Below are 14,816 nucleotides of genomic sequence, written 5' to 3'. Positions count from 1 at the left end.
AAGGCAAGTGCCAGTCAATTGTACTATCACTCTAACCCTGGCAAGGCTCTCTGTTAGCTGGCAAGAAGTAACTCACAATGTTCACAAGTATTGCAGCCTTGCCTGTGTACTGTTAGTGCAGGCTTTGGACTTTATCTCTCATAAGGATATAAAGAATTCAGATCAATCTCTGGAAGTGAAGAGTTCACTCAGACAATTAAGGGATGACTTGGTCGTTTAGAATTAATGCTTCATTTCTCCAGGGTTTGTAGATAAATCACTAATACTTAGATTGAATGAGAGGTCAACTGAGGTCAACTGCAGTTCGTTTGTTTTTACTAGCTTGCAGGTGGGCATTGATGCGACTTTTGTGGATTAATCTTCAAGTATAGGGTGATTTATCTACATTTTGGGTTCTGTACAATAACTCTCCCTCTGCTGCCAAAAGACCCACATAATATCCTGAATAGTCTTCGCTCTCCTAATTGAGGAGAAAAAAATACCAGTTGCAGATTATTCCATAGCTGGAAGCCTGCCTCATGAGCAAAGGGAAGAAGGCAGCTGGAATAGAGAAGGGATAACTAAGAAAATGGTGACTTGAGGAACCATTCGAGATGATGTGTGCAAAAAGTAGATGAAGGACCAAACATGATAACCGCTCAGTGTCCGTATTGCAAACCATAAGGCCCCAAAGTAGAGAGAGAGTATGGGGAATATTGTCTGCCATGGAGGCAGGGAGGGTGGGAAGCGGGGGTTATACCAGGGATATTGGTGGTGGGGAATGTGCACTGCTGGAGGAATGGGTGTTTGATCATTGTGTGTTTGTAATCCAAACATGAAAGCTTGTTACTATCTCATGGTGATTCAATAAAATTTTTTTTAAAAAAAGAAAAAAAAATACCAGTTGCTCCTTATTATCCTGATACCAAGCAACTCTCACTTGAAAGCAATCAACTGCTTCTTCTTACAGAAATGGTTCAGACATGGAGTCCTGACTCTTTCAGGGTCTTAGAGAAGATACTGGGATTCCATCCCAGACCCATCAGCATGGTCTATTGCTTTGGTTACTTTGAAGCTTGTCTTTAATTTCTGTTTGTCTTTAATATTCTGTGGGAGAGCAGGGCAGACCAATCTGTTTCCTATCAGACTCTTATTTTTTCCTACTTACTCCGAGCCTTCTTAATGGAAAGAAACTAGAAAACAAACACACCAAAAATAAATCTACTACTAGACTATATTAAAATCGAATTTCTAAAAGGTAAAGGTAAAGGCCCTCCCGTTGATCGTCGATTTGCTCGAGCAGGCCCAGTAACGTCTCCATTGGAGACTTTGTTGTTACTGTGTCTGGCATATCAATACTCTCGGTAGCTTGCCGGGCTCTCCGAGAGGGGCGGAGGAATCGAACTCGGGTCGGCCATGTTGGCCGTGTGTAAGGCGAACATATTAGAAAATTCCACTCTCTTGGGGGCTGAAATGATAGCACAGCAGGTAGGGTGCTTGCCTTTCATGCAGCTGACCTGGATTCGATCCTTGGAAACTCACATGGCCTTCCTGGCATCACCAAAAATGATTCCTGAGAGCAGAGCCAGGAGTAACTCCTGAGCATATGGTCCACCTCCCCAAAAAAGCAAAAAAAAAAAAAAAAAAAGAAAAAAAAGAAAAAAATGAAAAGAGAATACTACTCAGCCTTCAAGAAAAAAATAAAGTAATGAAATTTGCTTATAAATGGATGACATGAAAAGTATCATGCTGAGTGAAATGAGTCAGAGGGAGAGGGACAGATTTAGAATGATGCACTCATTTGCATGATATAAAAAAACAAAACATAACATGAGACTAATGAAACCAGGGCCAGGAGAACTGGTCCATGGTTGGAAACTTGCTATAGGTGGGGCCAGAGGAAGGGAAGTTAGGACAGAGAAAGGATCACTATAGTAATGATAGTTGGAAATGATCACTCTGGTCAAGAATTGAATGCTGAGGGGGATAGTATAGTGGGTAGGTATTTACCTTGCACACAGCCAACCCGGGTTCAATTCCCAGCATCCCATATAGTCCCCTGAATACCTCCAGAAGTAATTCCTGAGTGCAGAGCCCTGAGTATTGACAGGTGTGACCCAAAAAGAAAAAAAAATTGAGTGCTGAATATTCATGTAAAAGAATATACATGAAGACAGCCTTTCAATACCTGTATTGCAAATCATAATGAACAAAAGGGGAGAGAGAGAGAGAGAAAGAGAGAGAGAGAAAGAGAGAGAGAGAAAGAGAGAGAGAGAGAGAGAGAAAGGATAAGGTTATATACCATAACACTTGTACTATCTAAAATGTCTCTTCTTTGTCTGCCATGGAGGCAGGGGGAGGGTGGGAAAGTGGGGGGTATACCGGGGATATTGGTGGTGGGTAATGTGTACTGGTGGAGGGATGGTTTTTCTTTTTTTTTTTTTTTTGCTTTTTGGGTCACACCTGGCGATGCACAGGAGTTACTCCTGGTTCATGCACTCAGGAATTACTCCTGGCGGTGCTTGGGGGACCATATGGAATGCTGGGAATCGAACCTAGGTCGGCTGCATGCGAGGCAAATGCCCTACCCACTGTACTATTGCTCCACCCCCTTGGGATAGGTGTTTGATCATTGTGTGATTGTAACCCAAAGATGAAAGCTTGTAACTATCTCATGGTGATTCAATAAAATTAAAAAAAATTACATAGACCTTTAGGCAAAATAAAATTCTTAAATTTACAAAAAATAAAATAAAACATCTCTCCTTTTAGATGAGATGTGCTAAATATCTAAGGTTAAGTGTTAGATCTTCACAATTGGTTCCACAAAGCAATGATGATGATGACGATGCTTATGTAGAGAAAGCAATTATGTGCCCAGAACGTTAATAGTGAGTGAGTCTAAAGTGTAGGGTTGTTTTTTACATAAAGAAAATTTTTTAAGAAGCAATAATAACTTTTTTTAAAAAAAGATAATTTTTATTCTTGTTATTATTGCCTATTAAAGGTTAGAAGCATCCCATTGGTCAGCATGCTGAATTATATCTTATTTGATATTGATTATTAAGGGCTGTCTAGCCACAGGCAGAGTGAAATGCCAGATCCCTGAGTCTTCACAGATACAGATTTCAAACTCATAGTTGGCCTGAGATGGCCTATTGTTGCTGAACTGAGAGAATTCTAATTATGCACTTCTATTTCTATGTTATTCCATTTTTGGCAATGAAAACTTAGCTTGTATCCCAGTAGAGTTCAGAAGAGTTCCAGTAGCTAAGAATTCCAATAGAGAGGTGGAGGAGATAATTTAGACAGAGGTAAGGTGCTTGCTTTGCACACAACTGACCCTGGCTTGATCATGGTATTGGCATATGGTCTCCTGAGTATTGCCAGGAATTATTCCTGAGCAGAATTCCAATAGAGTGGAAAAACAGATGTTCAGAATATGGGTTTTGTTTTTGCTCCAAACTTCTCAGGGCTCATGACTACGAGATAAAGATGCAGTGGACATTCTGGAACACTAACTGTACTAAAGATCATGAGGGAAAAAAGGAATATTAAGCTCAAATATGGATCTGATATGGATCAGCATACAAAAATTAAACAAAGCTGCAGTAGAAATCAGTTCCTTGGGGAGTCCTGGAGGTGGTGGGCACATATAACTTGGGGGTGTCCTTTCTCACTAGAACCTTTCACTCTTCAAGGTCTCAGAGAAGGTTTGAGAATTACGGAAAACCTTTCTGGAGGCCACTAGAGGGTACTCACACTTTAATTGTAAGAGACCAGAGGAAGGCGTGTTCTTTTCTTGGATCTGAATTTGACTCTGCTTTGCCTGCAGATTCCAAACTGAGTGTCCATTTCAGTACCTGTGGGACCAGCCGCAGGGAGAACACTGACCCAAGGAGTTCTGAACTGGAAGTCTCAAGATTTGGGGCCATGCAGGGACCTTGGGAGAGCCCACTTTGTTCTTATATCTTTATATCTTGACTTTGTTGACTGTGAAAGGTAAAATTAGAGTTGTGCCTGAAGGACCCTTTTAGGGGTCTCATAGATGGGATTTTGGCTGAAAGCAATTCCTTTCTTTCAAATAGAGCTGCTAATTTTTATTTTATTTTAGAGCTGTCTGAGAATGGATTGTGGTGCTAAGGAAGTGAAGTGAAGTGAAGGCCCTCCCGTTGATCGTCGATTTGCTCGAGCGGGCCCAGTAACGTCTCCATTGGAGACTTTGTTGTTACTGTGTCTGGCATATCGAATACTCTCGTTAGCTTGCCGGGCTCTCCGAGAGGGGCGGAGGAATCGAACTCGGGTCGGCCATGTTGGCCGCTTGTAAGGCGAACGCCCTACCGCTACTAGGACAAGGTTTCTCTGTCTTTACCTTCTGCATAAACCAGCTGGCTACACTCCTGATCTATCCATCTGCCTCCTCTCTTATCCTCTTCCTTCTGCCAACAACAAGATTTAAGCTATATCTAGGCACCTTCCACTTATATCCTTTTATCCTGGGGGGTATTTTGGGTTTTGGGACCATCCATGGAGGTGCCCATGAGTTACTAGCAGTGGTGCTGGCAGTACTAGGGATTGTACCTAGTTGGGTTAGGGATTGTACCAGAGTCGTCTGCATGGAAGGCAAGTACCTTAATCCTGTACATATCTCACTACCCTCACCCCACACTGCCACCTACTTTTTATGAGAGGCTTTTAGGTATGCTACATGAGCTGAAGCTGTGAAGCGCTGAACTGGCTGAGGGTCCCAATGCAAGGGTCCCAATCTTTCCACATCAGTGTCATATGGTCAGGGAAAGGATGGCTTTCTGGTCTGCTGCTGCTGGATCGAGACTGGAAGTTTGGGCTCCCCTATGGCAGTGAAAGCTCCATAGCAGGTCCCTTCATGTGCCTCTCACCACACCCCCACAGACACACAGTGGTCTCTGAAATTTTGTTGTTGTTTTTGTTGTTATTGTTGTTTTGGGGCCACAGCATGCAATGCTCAGGGTCACCCCTGGCTCTTCACATAGGAATCACTCTTGGTGGTACTTGGGGGACCGTATAGGATGATGGGAATTGAACTCACATCTGCCACATGCAAGGCAAATGCCTTAGCTGCTGTACTAGCACTCCAGCCACAAGTCCAACCAAGTCTTGACTAAAACTGTCTAAAGCTCAGCCAAGTTTTCCATTCCCTGAGAAGTCATTATTATCACTGCATCCCAAACCCAAGTTCCTGACCCTCTTACATTTCTGACCCACTCATTTATTCATTTATGGTTTTAATTCATGTGTCAGCCACCAACTGAGCCTGAATACATTCACAGTGCTGAGAGCTCTGTGGGATGAGAGGAGTAAAGTAAGGTTCTTTTTGTTAAGTGTGCACCTTTCAAACCCTTATAGTCAAAGTCTTTTGTGAATCCTTCCTATCTTGTTAGTGTCAATTGTCTATAATATAGTGTTTTTACATTATCTACTCTTAAGGATCTTTTCAGAGGCTGGATGGGCTTTAATGGCTGAATACTTATCCCTCTTGGTCCCTTGCCATTGCCCCAAGAGACAACTAGCATTTGAGTACAAGATCACATCTCTCCTACCTTCCCCCTCAAACACCCACCTCCATGGACTTGATCATTCATCTGATGAATAGCATCTCAACTCTCTCACTCTCTTTACCTCAAGATTCCACTGCAAATGAATTGTCTGTTGATAGGCAACAATCCTGCAGGTGGCTGTGAGGATTGACATCATCTGAATATCTCAAAGTCTGTGCAAAGCTTTTGATTGTATAGTTTCATGGTGGAGATAAATGGTACATCAGAAGTGACAGTGAATTGCATATAGGCCAATGTGGGAGGAGGTTCCACATAACTGGGCCAGCATAAGTTTATTGTAAATGTAGGATAAGTTCTTTGATATTTTATAAAGATACCAGGAACTTACCATCACTTGTTTCAGACACCATGCGTAGCTCAGAAATCCTTGAAGGGGAAAGGAGAATTGGGTGAAAATGTCCTCGAGATTTCATCGCAGGTCCTTAAAGGAAAAAAAAAGTTTAGAGTAAGGAAATGGCTTTCATTGACATTAAAATATTTTAATAAAATATTCAGATGCTAATTAAAAATTTATAATTAGGGCTGCAGATACTTTAGTGATTAGGGTATATGCCTAGTATGTGCCCCACATGGGTTTGATCCCCAGGACCACATGAACTCCTGTACATTGCTGGGTTTATCCTGTAGACCCGGAGCACAGTGGATGGTCCCTGGCACTGTGGAATCTGAGCAGCATTGTATTCTCAGGCCCCAGCATTGAACCACTGGCCTGGTTGCCTGAGCATTGCTTTAAGTGTCCCCGGAGCCCCCTGAGCACTGTTTGGAAGCACCCCCATTGTGATAAATAAACTCAGTGAGTGAGCTCGGAGCTCCCGACATAAGAAACTTCATCTTTATTCTTATTCTAGCCTGTCAACAGGGAGGGAATTTCTCTCTATTGTTTTTAGGGTCAGGTGAAACCCTTTAACAAATACAACCCATAAGCAATATATTTATCACAATTCTGATTATCACAATCCTGATTATCTCCCGTAACTGCAAGTCAATTGTTCTTCATGACCATAATCCAGTGTAACTATTAACTACCTTATATTGCTTCTGTAACTGACTTTGCTGATCACAGCTCCTATAGCCCTAACCCGTTGTATGCATTGTCTGACTCGGATGTGATGTTTGCCTTTATAAACTCATCCCTGACTGTTCTTGGCACTTGAGTTCTTTGGGATGCTAGTTCACTTATGGTTGCTGGCTTTAATAAAGATTCCCAATTTGGCCCCTCTGGTGCTCATTTGTGTTTCATGAAATTCCCTTACCAAACAACCACCTACCCTACCAGATAAAGTGATAGAGCATGCCTTCCAGTGTATTTATTTATATACCCATACCATGGACAAAAGGTGGAAAAGAAAATGGATGAGAGGTTCTTAAAAACAATGTTTGCATGTAGACAACAGGAGATACTAAAAAATATTTGAGTTCCATGTCCTGCAAGAGAAGATGGGACCAGCAAAACATGCCAGGCTCATAGAGTGAACTCTTAGCACAGTTCTGTGCAGGAGTAAGGGTGAACACAAGGTCAAAAATGTTGAGTGAGGGCCTGAGTGATAGTACAGTGGGTAGGGCATTTGCCTTGTACACGGCCTACCGGGGTTCAATCTCCAGCATCCCATATGGTCCCTCAAGCATGGCCAGGAGTAATTCCTGAGTGCAGAGCCAGGAGTAACCCCTGAGCATTGCTGGGTGTGACCCAAAAATAGACAAAAAATGGTGAGTGAGCATGGAACATTTTAGAAGAATAACATCAGAACAGTCTATTTATATAATGATCAAAAATAGGCAAAGTGAAATAACTTATTTGCTTAGGGAATCAAATATATGTGGTTAAGTTGTAAAAATAAAAAGATTTAAATTGGCTAATGAAATTTCTGAGACAAAGGAAGGGAAGGAAGAGAAGAGGGGCCACAGGCCTCCAAAGTTTTTCTTTTCTATTTTCCACACCAGGCTGGGGTCATGAAGTGCTGAGACTCTGTGCTTTAGGCCTTTGAGGCATCTCTCACGTCTAATCTCCAAAGTTTTTGATAATATGCTCAATCTTAAATTGGATGTGGGTGATAAGTTGTCATGAATTGTCAGCAGTAAGTCAATCTGTATTTTATAACATTCTTTATTCTGATTAAATAGAAAATTTATTAATGCTTTTCCTCACTCCTCAAGAGGTCAAGTTCTCAAAAGGGAATGCCCTGACACAGAGGCAGGTTGGGATGGGTGTGGGGGGGTGGGAGGAATACTGGGATTGGTGGGAGTGGAGAATGGGCACTGGTGGTGGGATGGGTACTCGATCGTTGCATAACTGAAACCCAAGCAAAACAACTTGTAAGTCTACAACTGTACCTCATGGTGTTTCACTAATAAAAAAAAAAAAGAGGTCAAGTTCTGCAATACCTGGACAATGGACATACAACTTTAGAGAACATTTTCATATAACATGACATAAAATATTATATTTGTGTTATACCTTATTACTAGTTCTATTTTGTATAATTTATATTAGATCTAATATTATACAAATTATTACTAGTTCTATTTTGTATAAATTATATTAGATCTAATATTATACAAATAATATAAATAGATAATTATTATATTATATATAGTGTTAACACATATATTATTATATTATAATTATAAACAATGAGGCTTTCATGGTGATGAAATGGTTTTCTAGGCTGAACACAGAGCAGGTGACTGGAATTCCAGCTTGGTCTTCATGGCAGTCTGACAATTGTTGTTCTTACTCACCCAGGGAGGTGTTCCCCAAGATAAGAGGAGCATTAGGGTACTTCACTTTCAGTGCCAAGAGATCCTTGAGGGTCCCAGGGGAGATCCAAGTAACCCTTTCTCCATGAAAGGTCAGGGTTTCTTTTTCTGGCCTCTCAGCCATTCTCTAAGGACAAATGACAACTGTGAGGATTATACAACATACGTGGCAGAGGCATATTCTTCTGGAGAGATTTCTGAAGTCCTGGGGCCCATTTGATTCAAAGACAGCCTTTAAATATATCTGAATTTCCACAGTTTAATCCTTCAGAGTAAGATGCAAGCATGCGGCTCTTTGAAGAGAAATGACCATTTAAACTACAACCTGACACTCACCCAACAGTATTGATTCACTGAACATAATTTAAACTTAAAAACATTTTATTTTATTTTATTTTTGTCAGGGCCACACATAGTGATGCTCAGAGCTTACTCCTGGCCCTGCACTCAGAGGTCACTCTTGGCAGGTTTGAGGGACCATATTGAATCCGGGTTTATAGCATGCAAATTATAGACACTACATGCTGAACTATCAGTCAGGCCCCTTGGTTCTTTGAAAAGAATTCTAGGCTCCACCAGCTCTGCAGCAGTGACCTGCTGTCTGCCAGATCTTGTGCCACCATCGATCTGGCTGTGCTCATGGTAGATTCCCTATTCGCTCCCTCACCTCTCCACAAGCTAGTCCCTTCATAGGGGGCAGCTGCACCCCAATTCCATATCTCTTCTTTTCATAGATGCATGTCCCTTCCTCTGCCCAGCCTCCCAGAGAGCTTCTCAGGAAGAGGAAAGCCAAGTGACTTAAGACCAAGGTGACCTGCCCACTCTCTGATCTCCCCTGCTTCACTGTGCTCGAGTAGACTGACATTCCCAGTTTGTTCTCTAAATCAGGCCCATGGTCTCCCCCCTTTACACCTCCCCACATGCTGCCCCATGCCCCAGACTGCTCTTCCCTGAATATCTCTCTGAGGCCGACTTTCTCATCTCATCAGGACTTTATTCAAATGTCATCTTCTCAGAGGATCATCCTCAGCCAGGATATATAAATCATCACCCCTTGCATCCCACTCTCTTACTTAATTTTGTTCTTCTCACTCCCTAACACACTATATTTCTTATCTAATTTTCTTTCTGATTGTCTTTTCCAGTAGATTACAAGCTCCTAGAGTGAAGTTTCTGGGCTAGTTTCTTGCCCTGTTGTATATTCAGTGTCTGAAAGAGCTAAGTGGTAACTGGCACTTTGCAGAATGAATACCTTAGTTGAATGATGTATTAGCACACAGCACTCCCTCATAATTGTATATTTTATCACATGGGACAACTCAATGCCTCAGATGATAGAGACATTGACAGAGGGAAGGCAGAAGAACAGAGAGTCCCCTAAAAATGCTTCTTCAGTGTTGGCCAGAGAGATAATACAGTGGGTAGGGCATTGCCTTCTCTGCGGCCAACCTGGGTTTGATCCCAAATGGTCCCTCAAGCCTGCCAGGAGTGATTCACAAATTCAAAGTGAGGAGTAACCCCTGAGCACCACCAGGTGTATCCCTCCTAATATACTTCTTGGGTCACTATACTTAGATAGGCTAGAAAGACCAAATTAGAAGCCCAGCAAGGCTGGATCACTTGGCGTAGCCAACAAGGACATGTGTCCAATGGCAGTGGTAAGAGTAAAGTCATTTAAAAAGTGGACTAAGCAGAGTGATAGTCCAATGGTTAGGGTGTTTGTTTTTCATGCAGCCACCCCAGGCTGACCTGGGGTTCTATATCGGCATTCCATATGATCTCCTGGGCACTGCCAGTAATAAAATTCCTGAGTCAGAGCCAGGAGTAACCCATGAGCATTTCCAGGTGTTACCCCCCCAAATCAAAAATCCCCAATTTCTCCCCCCCCAAAAAGTGGCCTGAGTAGTGGCTTTAGGCAATGTGTCTAGAGTATCAGCCTAACTAGGGTGGGGACAGTTATCTTGATCTGATGAATCATTTTCATAATCTGACTATTTCACAGGAAGGAAAGGGTGGTCTTATAAAATGGAGTTTATAACCAGTGATATTTAAACAAGCACAGAAAATAGCTAATACATCTTACCAAGAGTTCTGGAGGAAATATGAGCTCCTGAGTAGGATCCAAGGGCTGGAACTCTTCTTTCACATATAATTCTGTGCAAATCTTAGAAAGGGCAAAGAAGACAGCCCAAATCAATTGAAAACGGCATTGCAATTCTTTATAATCATTAGGCAAAATGAACATGGTAATAATTTGCTTGTTCTTCTTGTGTAAGAAAAAAATTAAGCAAATAATTTCATATAAGAATATTTGGGACTGGAGTGATAGTACAATGGGCAGGGCTTTTCTCACACATGCAACCTATTTGGGTTTGATCCCTGGCATCCCATATGGTTCCCTGAGCACAGCCAGGAGTGATCCCTGAATACAGAACCAAAAGTAACCCCTGAGCATCACTGGGTATGGCGCCAAAACCAAAGAAAGAAAGAAAGAAAAAAGAAAGAAAGAAAGAAAAAAAGAGTAAGAGAAATGCTTATTTATCACTAATAGAAAACTAAAGAAAAAGCATTTTCTGAAATGAAAAAAAGTATCTTGGGATACACTTAGTCTGTGAAAAACTGTCAGAGATTAAATAAATTTGGGAAACTCTCTCAACCATGCCCCATTCTCCTAAATCTATCCTATCACACTGGGATCTAAAATACTCAGTTCTCTGAGAAATCTCTTAGTTTTAGTAAAAATGGTTCTAAACATACATTTGAATGTATTAACACACACATATATATGCACACTTTAACTTTTATAATAATAAGAAAACATTGAGTGCTTTCTTTCTAAGCATTTTTATTTGTATCAATAATTTATATAGTTATATAAATAATATGCCATGGGGAGCTTGCCAGGCTCTGCTGTGGGGGCGAGATACTCCTGTAGCTTGCTGGGCTCTCCGAGAGGGATGGGGAGGGTATGCCAAAAACAGTAACAACAAGTCTCACAATGGAGATGTTACTGGTGCCTGCTCGAGTAAATTAATGAACAACAGGAGGACAGTGCTACAATATAAATAATAATTTTATTATTAAAATAATAATTATGTAAATAATAATTTATATAATCCTCATATCAATTACATAGTAAAATTTTTATCTACAATTTTTACTAATTTTTACTAATCAGGAAACAAAAATACAGTGAAGAGTTACCCAAAGTATGGTATTGCCTGAATCAGATTTTTTTCATCTGGAGAAAGTTACTCCCAGACAACATTTCTGAGGGGTTAAGGGAACTGGGAGAAATGCGTGAGAAGCAGAGTTTGAAGTCCTATGGAATGAGAAGGTGGGTCTGGGCTTATTCTAAGGTGCCAGGATTCTACCCTTTGACGCATTAAGTAGAAAAGAACTCAACCTCTCTAAACATTAAATGGGAATAGTGCATATTTTGAAGGGTCTTTGGGATAATTAGTGAAATCACCTGATATTTTACCAACATTCCACCTCTTTTTCTATTTGTCTAAAATCTTTCAGTTCTTTGAAGAAAAAATTTGCAACTCTTCCTTGTAAGACTCTTAGTTGGGCCAAGGTCAATGTTAGACTTAACAGTTTTCGCATTAGTTGGCATAAGAAGTGTGGGCAGTATCTGGGAGCAATAAAGTGATCTACTTAAAAAACCAGAAATAAGGTTATGCCTAAAAACTAAAATGTAAAATAAACAATAAATCATGGGTGAGGAATTAAAAGTCCTCCTAACAAAAACCAGACCAAGACTTATTTATTTCTCATTTTAACGTGGAGACATTGGAGATTCATGAGACCCACTTTACAACTGTGTTTCTCTCTGGAAATATGCATCCAGGACACCTTCCAGTTAAAACAAAGTTCTGTTGGTTTGAGTAGAGTCTGGTGGTCCCAAAGCATAGCCCTGATTGAATTCCCAAAGAGATAATAAAATCACAGAACAAACTTTAAAATGTACTGATCTTCTGTGTAGTGGTCGCTGACACCTCCTGTCCACCCACAACCCTCTTCCATTCTGTGGAGACCTTCGGACAAAAGGGAGCAAAATGGGTCCCAGGGACAAAAATACACAGATAGATATGCAGAGGTGCAGGGATGGGATGAACATCTTCTAAGGTCAATTCTTTTCTCTCAGATTTCCTTGTGTACAGGAAGCAAGTCCATTTATCCAGTATTTCAGCTTGTCTAAGTAATTCCTTTAAGTGTTTGGCAGAGGGTCTATTTTTAAAAAGTATCCCTGAGAGAGTAAAGCCAGGGACTGGAATGTTTCTGGCTGAACTTCCAAGCAAAGTGACCATGAACTTCCCAAGTGACTTTGAACAGGCTCCTTAGTCTTCCTGAGGTTGCAGCGCCCCCTAAGACCAGCTCAGAAACCCATTCCCACCCCACCATGAGTCTCATCATAGCAGGGGTGTGTCATTTCCTGGTCTGAATGAGTCTTGTTTTTTTTTGCTTTAGACATCCGGAGAGTACAGAGGAAAATCAAACCATGGGTGTTGAATTACACTTTGCCCAGCTCCCAAATGAAAGTGCTTTAGTCAAGCATGCCCTTTCGGTATTTGTAAGTAAAGACAGGATAACCATCAAAGCAGGCAGTTTCTGGACCAGTATGAAACAATGCTCTCAGGAAGAAAACAAAACAAACCAAGGCACTCACGTCACTTTCCTTGTTGAGTGAGGAAGAATCATGTTCTCCCCGGTCCAAGCAGCATTTTCCTGTTCCTTTCTGTGGACAGCCACTGGACTCCTAAGAAGGAAAAATGTCATGAGATTAAAAAAAAAAACCCAAACCTTTGTAAAAGATAAACAAAGTGGGTGTGTGCCTTGGAAAGTTTGGCAATTAATTTTTTTAGCTTTATTTTTGGTTTTTGCGCCACACCTGGCACTGCTCAGAGCTTACTACGTTGGGCTTACTCTTGGGTCTGTACACAGGCATCACTTCTGGCTGGTTTGGGGTCCATATGGGATACCTGGGGTCAAATCAGGGTCGACCACATAGAAGATAAGAACCTGCTTGATATGACCCAGGTTTGACAATTTGAAAAAGATTTCAGACATTTTTTTCGTCATTTTTGGTGGTTTTAATAGAACAGAAATAATCACAAGCTTTTTCTTCTTTTTTATGATTAAGTGAAAAGAATATGCATAGTAAAATTACATATATAAAATAATTTTTCTATATCATTACAAAATCCTTATCAGCTAGAGATATAGTACAAGAGTTAAGGTGTTTGCCCTGGGACTGAGAGATAATACAGTTGGTGGGGTGCCTGTCTTGCACACTGCTGACCCAGATTTGATCCTTGACATCTGATATGGTCCCCTGAGCACTGCCAGGAGTCCTGAGTGCAGAGTCAGGAGTATCCCCTGAGCATTTCCAGTTGTGGCCCAAAGACAATTTAAGAAAGAAAGAAAGAAAGAAAGAAAGAAAGAAAGAAAGAAAGAAAGAAAGAAAGAAAGAAGGAAGGAAGGAAGGAAGGAAGGAAGGAAGGAAGGAAGGAAGGAAGAAAGAAAGAAAGAAAGAAAGAAAGAAAGAAAGAAAGAAAGGGAAAGAAAGGTGTTTGCCTGGCATTTCTCAAGAAGAGGCCTCTTCAGGGGCCTCATGGGAAGGGGGGCGTTCTGGGCCATCCTTCACGCCCGACCGAGGTCACCAGCTGCCCCCCACGAGCGGCTCTCCGGCACGGCCACGACTCCAGAGCACAGAAACCAATCTCTTAACTATCTAACTTTTAATAGAAATACTTCCAGGGTTAATAAGTAAAACAGCAGAAATCTAAAACCGCGAGGCCGCAATAGCGGCCGCGTGACATCATTTTATTCTTAAACCAAGCTGTAGAAAGCAAATCATTTCACAACGCTGTTTCAGCATATCTGATTGGGGCGGGGGGGGGGGGGGTCATAAACTCTAAACAATAATTGTGCATCTTCTATCGAAACAATGTATCTAGTCAAAGTAGATAGAGTATTAACTAGAACTCATCTGCCACACAGGAATTGGGAGGGGTGGGAGGTGGGGTTCTATTGGGGTTCACGGTTAAAAATAAGTATTGGTAAAGGGAAATGTGTTTGATACTTACATGACTGAGACCTAAACCCGAAAGCTCTGTAACTTTTCCCACAGTGATTCAATAAAGAAATAAATTATTAAAAAAAAAAAAAAGAAGAGGCCTCTTGAGACTGGCTGGAGGAGGAAAAGTTAAAGGCCCTCTAGGGTAGTATTGCCCCTGTCCAACCTGCTATTGGTGGTGGACTGCTCTCACATTAAGGGCTAGTCATAGTTTTAGCAATATACTGGGTGACAGTAGTAACTCTTGTTGATCTCTTAGTAAGTGTCAGGCAAAACTTCTACAGGCTTTACCTATGACATCTCATTTGATCTCTGCAATAGCCTAGTGAGGTATTCCCAGCTTTTTTGTTTGTTTCGGGACCATGCCTGGTAGTGTTCAGAGCTTTCTACTGGGTCAGGGA

General features: G+C 41.3%; 1 protein-coding gene across 1 annotated transcript in view; it reads right to left on the bottom strand.

The window, feature by feature from the left end:
- Positions 1–14,816, bottom strand: part of LOC130021016 (aldehyde oxidase 2-like) — an 87,754-nt gene that overhangs the window by 59,383 nt on the left and 13,555 nt on the right. Inside the window, exons 7-10 of the mRNA XM_056111763.1 lie at positions 13,006–13,095; positions 10,417–10,497; positions 8,316–8,460; positions 5,905–5,997 (exon numbers count right to left, since the gene is read on the bottom strand). Of these exons, the coding sequence (XP_055967738.1) occupies positions 5,905–5,997; positions 8,316–8,460; positions 10,417–10,497; positions 13,006–13,095 (409 nt within the window). The remainder of the gene's footprint in view (positions 1–5,904; positions 5,998–8,315; positions 8,461–10,416; positions 10,498–13,005; positions 13,096–14,816) is intronic.

This window comes from Sorex fumeus, unplaced genomic scaffold (genome assembly GCF_029834395.1).
Source record: "Sorex fumeus unplaced genomic scaffold, SorFum_2.1 ptg000014l, whole genome shotgun sequence".
Taxonomy (NCBI): domain Eukaryota; kingdom Metazoa; phylum Chordata; class Mammalia; order Eulipotyphla; family Soricidae; genus Sorex; species Sorex fumeus.
Note: the sequence above shows the minus strand (reverse complement) of the source record. Positions and strands in the feature narration are given on the sequence as shown.